Source organism: Bidens hawaiensis, unplaced genomic scaffold (assembly GCF_021521415.1).
Source record: "Bidens hawaiensis isolate Kalapana, Puna unplaced genomic scaffold, B.hawaiensis_p1.1 tig00002772_1, whole genome shotgun sequence".
In the NCBI taxonomy this organism is placed as follows: Eukaryota; Viridiplantae; Streptophyta; class Magnoliopsida; order Asterales; family Asteraceae; genus Bidens; species Bidens hawaiensis.
In genome coordinates, this window is record NW_027491150.1 from 2,077,117 (window position 1) to 2,084,514 (window position 7,398).

General features: G+C 34.6%; 1 protein-coding gene, 1 non-coding gene and 1 pseudogene across 3 annotated transcripts; all 3 read right to left on the minus strand.

Moving 5' to 3' along the window:
• Window positions 1–1,757, minus strand: LOC143621093 (putative disease resistance protein At4g19060). Its single transcript, XM_077092617.1, has 2 exons — window positions 1,380–1,757; window positions 1–865 (listed from the first exon to the last, which is right to left on the minus strand). Exons 1-2 carry the CDS (start codon window positions 1,479–1,481, stop codon window positions 95–97), a joined length of 873 nt encoding a protein of 290 aa, XP_076948732.1. The 5' UTR covers window positions 1,482–1,757; the 3' UTR covers window positions 1–94.
• Window positions 1,758–2,579: 822 nt separating this feature from the next.
• TRNAW-CCA (transfer RNA tryptophan (anticodon CCA)) lies at window positions 2,580–2,651 on the minus strand. Its single transcript has one exon. It is a non-coding gene; the product is annotated as a tRNA-Trp (tRNA).
• Window positions 2,652–4,658: 2,007 nt separating this feature from the next.
• On the minus strand, window positions 4,659–7,147 carry LOC143621094 (uncharacterized; annotated as a pseudogene). Its single transcript, XR_013151452.1, has 2 exons — window positions 6,808–7,147; window positions 4,659–5,614 (listed from the first exon to the last, which is right to left on the minus strand). The product of XR_013151452.1 is annotated as an uncharacterized LOC143621094 (transcript).
• Between the last annotated feature and the right edge of the window lie 251 nt (window positions 7,148–7,398).

The following is a 7,398-nucleotide window of genomic DNA, read 5'->3' on the forward strand; positions in this document are numbered from 1 at the left end:
ACTTACAAGTTCATTTATTCCCTTACATATAAACACACAAACACATACACACACATACTGAAAACAATGTGTAGAATGGAGCTTAAATTTTCGTTCACTTATTGTCGGTCGAAGTGGATGCCATCTGATTGTGTCTGACCATAGGGAGACCGATGTCATGACTACCCACGTCGACACCCTTTGGTTGCTGCGATTTTGGCTTGATCTCCAACTGTTTGCAAGCAATTTTAGCAAGTAGTTTTGCGGCAAATGGGACCCCAGCGCACTTTGTCAGCATTTCGTCCTTTAATGAATCCAAATCCGGCAAAAACTCCCTCTCTTCTTCATCATATCCTATCACCGCGTCTTTAAATATGTTGTAAATAATCTCGTCGTCCAACTCCTTCAAATGCTGCATTTTAACATCTTTCCCGAGCATATCTTTTAACAATGCCTCCGATGCACTTGACGAAATGATTGTGCCACCACACCCCTTTGGCAAACCGTACGCCAAAGCCTCACCCCAAGTATCATCCAAAGGGTCCCCTTGGGTCAAATCGTGGAAGAATTTGTTATCATTCCATGCATCATCAACAACAATTAGATATCGTGTTTCGATTAGTTGTAACCGAAGAAGAAGAATTAGTTTTTTGAGTCCATACTTCTCATCCTTAACTGCATCATCAATGGCTTCATCATCTATTCCCAAACACTTCAAGATCCTAACAACAATCTCTTTTTTGTAGTCACTACTTCTGTCTTTAGGTTGCTTGGATAAACAAACCCAAATCCTCGGCGAATAACGTTCTTTCACTGGATCCCGGGCAAAAAGGGCTTGACAAAGAGTGGTTTTTCCGATTCCAGCAACACCCACAACCCCAAACACCTTAGAAGAGTTAGAAAAACAAAAAAACATTGATGAATGAGTTTCTATGTATTGATATGTATTGAATAAATGAAAACCATGTATTTTTATGAAGAATATAACAAACTAATGATACTTGTCACTTGGAATAACATATTTCAATATTGACGCGACAAATTTTAATGTTGGCGCGACAGATCTATTCTTTTACGCTCTAGGTAATCCAGTGCGCCATGTCAAAACTTGTTGCGCCGACGCAACAAGATGTGTCAGTTGGAATCTTCTAATTGGTTCAACACATTCTTAACTTAAAAAAGTCAAATGATATCTTCCTAAACGAAGAAATTAAAGATTATTTCGTCAACTTTATAAGTTAAAATCGAAAATAGTCATTTCGATGACATTCCACTATAATCATTCAAAAACTATCATAATATTGTAATCAAAGATAAAATAAACCTATCAAACAAACAAAAATATACATTATACATTAAATAACAATAAATAGAATAGATAATAAACTCGGTTAACACACCTTAAACGAAGCGTTCTTGTTTCGTAGGTAAGTTCTCTCTCCATTGCCAATACAATGTGCTGAATACCATGAACTTTCCTTGGTGGAAATCTTGAACTCCATCTATGAACCTCCCCCTTGTGTCTTTCAAAACTCTCGTCTTCGGGTTCTTTACGCTGAGAAAGAGAACCCTCAAGATCACCTTTAGAACCGGATTCACCGTAGACTTCATTCTTGATTTTCTTCAAGCTTTTCTTGATATTGTCACAAACATCAAAAACTTCTTTGGCGGTGAACGAGGTGTGACTCTTGGTAATCTGCCATTCGTTTACCAAATTGTTGAGGGTGTAAAGATTTCCCCTTCTTATACTTAACCAATCACCCTTAACTTTCGGGTTTGGTTTTGTATTTCGTCTCAGATCGGTTAATAACCTCAGGAATTCATCTTTGAATGAGTAAAAATTGGCCACTACATACTTTGGCTCACCTGGTTGATCAATGGCAAGGGCGATTTTATCAACTAGATATCGTTCGAGCTCTTCTTCTTCACTCTCAACTTCATTCTCAAGAGCCATTTTCGTCACACACACTCGAAATATTTTGGAAAGACTAAAATTTGATTAAGGATTTGGAGGGAATGGTGTATTTAAAGGGCTTAAGATTCTTTTCTTGTTGAAATTAAAAGTAAAAAAGAGTGTGATACCTCTTCTCACTTCTTTTTTTTTATACTTGATTATTTATAAAATTTATAACTATTTTTGTTATCATTATTAATAACAAAACTCAGATCTTAACTAATTCTATCATATAAAAATAAAAGATTATTACAAATATTATTAGTTATTTATTCATATTATAATATGAAATATTGTTTATCACATGTTTGAAAACCATTGTTTTTGTTGGTAATATTTTTGTGACATTTGCTAGTTTAAAATCTTATTCAATATCACATTTGACTAAAAGTGAACCTCAGCATAATAAAAAGGAAAAGAAAAAGTCCCGAATTTGTACCAAAACTACTACTCAAGATAGGAATAATAATAATAATAATAATAGTGTTATTTCAGAAAATAACTCAAAGACAAAAACCTTTCAAAAATAAAAACAGATGACTTATTCCCTTCGCTCAAATGTCACCTAATAAAAAAAATACTATTGACGACAGTGTTTCGTCACTAATACTTCACAAATAATAAAAGAAATAGGACCAACAGGGTTTGAACCTGACGTGAATCGAACACGCAACCTTCTGATCTGGAGTCAGACGCGCTACCATTGCGCCACAGATCCTGATGTTGTAAAAAGCTGTTTTTACATATTTATTATTATTATACTTTACTACTTTGAATAAGTATGTTTATTATTAAATAAGAATAAATCTTGATTTAGGAAATCAATTGTTTCATAATATCCTTCAAAACTATATCTAGATATAAACAAGTTTGATTGAAGATCAACCAAAAGAAATATACTATGGTATAACTACATACATAGTAACTAGTTCATGCTCACCCATATGTACTGTTAACTTATTTAACACGATTGTGTCATTAGTGTGTGACCCATTTATGACCCAAGACTCTAACTCATACGTTAAATTGTCTACTTTTGTGTAAGTTATATCGTGTTAAAGGATATGTATTCGGACATTGGCCACAAAGTTAGATTTTAGTCTTAGCACTAATTCACATCAACATTTCTTAATGACTAAGTTGAATAAACACAGGCATAATTTGAACGAAAATTTCTTTATTCAATCACAGAGACCTTTCTAATGAATTTTTTATATATTATAAAAGAAAGTGTAATCGTGTTACATATAAATATTTGAAATAAGAAAAATGATAAAAAGAAGTCTTTGAATTGGCATGCCGCGCTTATAGATTTGCTTTCATTGTTACAAAAGGGAAACATTGATGAGGAATAATTAAGTGACACAAAATCAAGGGACTTCTTAGAGAAGTTTTTCGAGTAGTCTTTATAAACAACTTCCTTATATCGAGCCACACCGTTCGTTTGTTGGTTTGTAGCGTTGAAGTTCAAATACATATGTGGCCTCCACATCACCACTTTTCTCCTCGTCCAAAGCTTCCACACATGACCATCACGCAGACAGCATTGTGAATGCTCTAATAGTCCTAAAAAGTATGAACGAACATAAAAACTATCAAAAATTAACAATTGACAAACCTAAACAAATGAAAAGTAAATGAAAATTTAAACCCGCCCCCCTAATTTATAAAAATTTCATGCGTATTAAATCCCCCCCCCCCCCCCCCCCCCGCGTTTTTGTCGATATAGAGGTAAATCTGTAAGCACTAAATACCATAATCCTAAAATCTTTGCACCGCTACATTCCATAATCCTAAAATCTTTGTGTTGAAATATATGTATAATTTCAATTCAACAATAAACATATTTTATATCATTTTATTTTTCTATTTGTTGGGTAACTTGTTTCGTTTGTTTATGTTTCATGAATTCATGTTATATCGAGAATACAGGGTTCGATTGTGGGTTGTAGGTTGTGGCTGATTGGGCTTAAGGATGGATTGTTGGTTTGTGATTGAAGTTGGAGTTATTATAACTGAAGTTTGTGGGCTTGGCTCATTATGTCTAAAAAGGTTAGTTGGGTTTATTGATCCTTGTCTCATAAATGTAAGTAAAGGAAGAAGAGTTATATATACCAATATATAAGAATATACGATTAGTCTTCATCTCTTCTTCGGAATCTTTAAATCATCGTCTTCATTGTTTTCATCATTGTTTTCACTTGTTGAAACTTTCTATTTGTTATATTTGTATTTTGACATTCTTTCAATCATCGTCTTCATTGTTTTCGTCATTGTTTTCACTTGTTGAAACTTTCTATTAGTTATATTTGTATTTTGACATTCTTTCAATCATCGTCTTCATTGTTTTCGTTATTGTTTTTCACTTGTTGAAACTTTCTATTAACTAACTTGTATTTTGACATTCTTCGTTTCTTGGGTAATAAAGACTTGAATAGATGTGTTTAAATTCAAGAAAATCGGCTAGCCTAAATCGTTTTAACAAGTGAAACCGCCTAGCCTAAATCAACAAGTGAAACTCGTTTTAACAAGTGAAACCGCCTAGCCTAAATCGCCAAGGTATTAGGAAGAAGAAGAAAAAGGAAAAAAATATTAAAAAGAAATTTATGGTGACATCTACTAAATGAATACTCCTTCCAAGGTTGAGATGAAGCAGAACAAAAGATTTTTAATTGAAAAAATTACACAAACCTAGTCAAAGAAAGAACTGTTTTTTTTATGGTATATAACATTAACAAAGAGTGTAAATTAATCATGAAATTTTAGCGTATGTAAACTGTAACATATATATAGCCACAACAGGCAAAAACCAAAAGGCCAAAACATGCCAACATCAACATTATGTTAAAAGCATTAAAAAAAAAACAAAGACATCAACAATTACATAAAACTAGTAATCCTTCTTCTCATGATCAAGATTCCCAACCTTCCTCCTCAAATTCTTCACATCCGCATCTATTGCCTTCTTCGGCCGTCCGGTCCGATCATCCGCCCAACCACCGACATCATCGTCATCAGACGAAGTCCCAACAACACTCTCCTTAATCTTATGGATGTCGTCATCAGACGAAGTCCCAAACAACACTCTCCTTAATCTTATGTTTTCTCCACAACCGTCCCAGCCGCATCCATAGTCTTATCCTTAGCCGCCTTCGCCATTTCAGCCGCCTTACTCCTTCCTTCCTCCGCTTTATCCGCAGCCACGTTGGCCGACTCCTTAGCACTTTCTTTCATCTCCCATGTCTTATCTTTCACCTTTTCTTTCATCTCACCCGCTCTATCGGCCATGTCGTCCGCTTTATCTTTCGCACTTTCTTTCATCTCCCAAGTCTTACTATTCACCTTTTCTTTCATCTCACCCGCTCTCTCGGCCACGTCGTCCGCTTTATCTTTCGCCTTTTCTTTCATCTCCCAAGTCTTATCTTTCGCCTTTTCTTTCATGTCACCCGCTCTATCGGCCGCTTTTCCAACCATGTCGTCCGCTTTGTCTTGTAACTCACTAGCTCTGTCAGCCGCTCTCCCCGCGGCATTATTCGTTTTGTTTTTCCACTCACCTTTCATTTCTGAAGCACCTTCTTTCATTTTGTCTTTACCTTCTTCCATTTTGTTCCTTGAGTGCTCCGACCGGTACATTTCGTCTCCATTATACGTGCTGTTGGTTTCTTCACTTGCATGCTTTCCCTAAAACAATAACCCGATGTAACCCTAATGTTAGATGCAAGGGGAAGCTTGTATTGTGGCATGGGTTGGCTCAGGCCACCCGTTCTTTCCCAGTAGTGTAAATTTACGAGTTTTCGTTCAAAACTTTAAATTTTCCCAGTAGTGTAAATTTACGAGTTTTCGTTCAAAACTTTAAATTTTTATACATAGTGTAAATTTACCCATCTGCAAAATTTTGAGGCTGGCAATCTACGAAAAATTTTTATTTATGAGTTTCGCTCAAAAATTTTATACTTAGGTAGATTTACCCATTTTCATATGTGGAAATTTTTTATTTGAGTTTTTGTTCAAAAATTTTATACTTAGGTAGATTTACCCATTTTCATATGTGGAAATTTTTTATTTGAGTTTTTGTTCAAAAATTTTATATGTATGGTAGATTTACCCATTTCCGTAGGGTAGATTTACCCATTTTCATCTGAAAATTTTGGGGCCAACAACTCTGGTCTATGAAATATTTTGTACGTATTGAGTCAGATCACTCGGGCATTTTCCCAAGCTGCACCACTAGTTAGACGTTAATATAAGTTGATATAATGAATTAATTAATTAGAATAGGTTCATGCTACATCTACACCCCTCAATCCAATTTCACACCTTCACAAGAATAATTAAACTTCAAAAATTACTGATTTAACAAGAATAATCAAGCTTCGAAAATTACTGAGAACAGCCGTTTTAATAATATCCACCGTTTTTATAATATCCAGACGCCTATTTAAACCATACAGAGGGGGTTCTAACTTCTAACTTCAAAAATTATTTGTTGTGACCGGTCCGGTTCTATGCAATTCGCTCGACTCCTAGAAAACCAGCGGATTTAACCGGTTTACTATGAAAAAAAATATTTTTTTGTTTTTGAAAAGAACATTTTTGTCAGACCTAACATTTTAAGGCAAAAGCAGTATGACCAGTTAATTAAACCGGTGAACCAGTTACCCGTTCAAGTTACCCCCGGTGAACCAGTTACCCATCCAGTTCACTGTCCAATCAAGTTATAAAAACATTAAACATTCCAAATTAAACTATGAAAAAACAAAGTTTTTTTTGACAAAACAACTGTCCAACCTCTATTCAGAGAGCCGTTTGAAACGAATGATGCGTGTATAGACGACCCCTTAGCTAAAACATAATTAATTATTACGTGATTGTACCTGAGAGTGTTTGGAAGCAGACGTGAAGCAAACTCTAGAAGCCTTTTGAGGGAAAGACAAAGAACTAAAACGAGGAATGTTTGTCTTAGAGATGTTGAAGATTGTAGTTCTTGTGAAATACACTGCTGCCATTGTTCTTCAAAGTTGCAAGTTCTTGTGTTTTGCTTCTTATGTTTATGTTTATCTTCTTAATAATTTCCTGTATTGTTGGCGGTGAGATGGTTTTGTATATATGGTGAAAGTGAAAAAGCTGGCAGCTTGAATGTGTGTACACGTGTTGGAGAGTGTGACACGTGTGAAGAAACTTATCCATTTCGTTTACTAAACCATGCATGTCACCGATATGTTATATGTCTCGAGATGGAGAAATAAAAAGGTAGTATTAAAATCTTGGTTAGAAATTAGAATAACTTTCTTAGATGTGCACAAAATACCAGGTTTTAACTTTACAATTAATAATTTTTAACTTTTGTAAATAAATAAATATAAGTTATACAAAAAAGTCATTTTAACTTTACAATTAATAATTTTTATGGTGACGGTAGATGTGCACAAAATACCAGGTTTCGGACCCGACCCGGTGTATTTGAT

Coding starts and splice junctions, on each gene's coding strand:
- LOC143621093 (XM_077092617.1), bottom strand. CDS start 1,481: ATGGAGTTCAAGATTTCCACCAAGGAAAGTTCATGGTATTCAGCACAT. Junction 866..1,379: donor ACAAGAACGCTTCGTTTAAG/GTGTGTTAACCG, acceptor AACTCTTCTAAG/GTGTTTGGGGTTGTGGGTGT.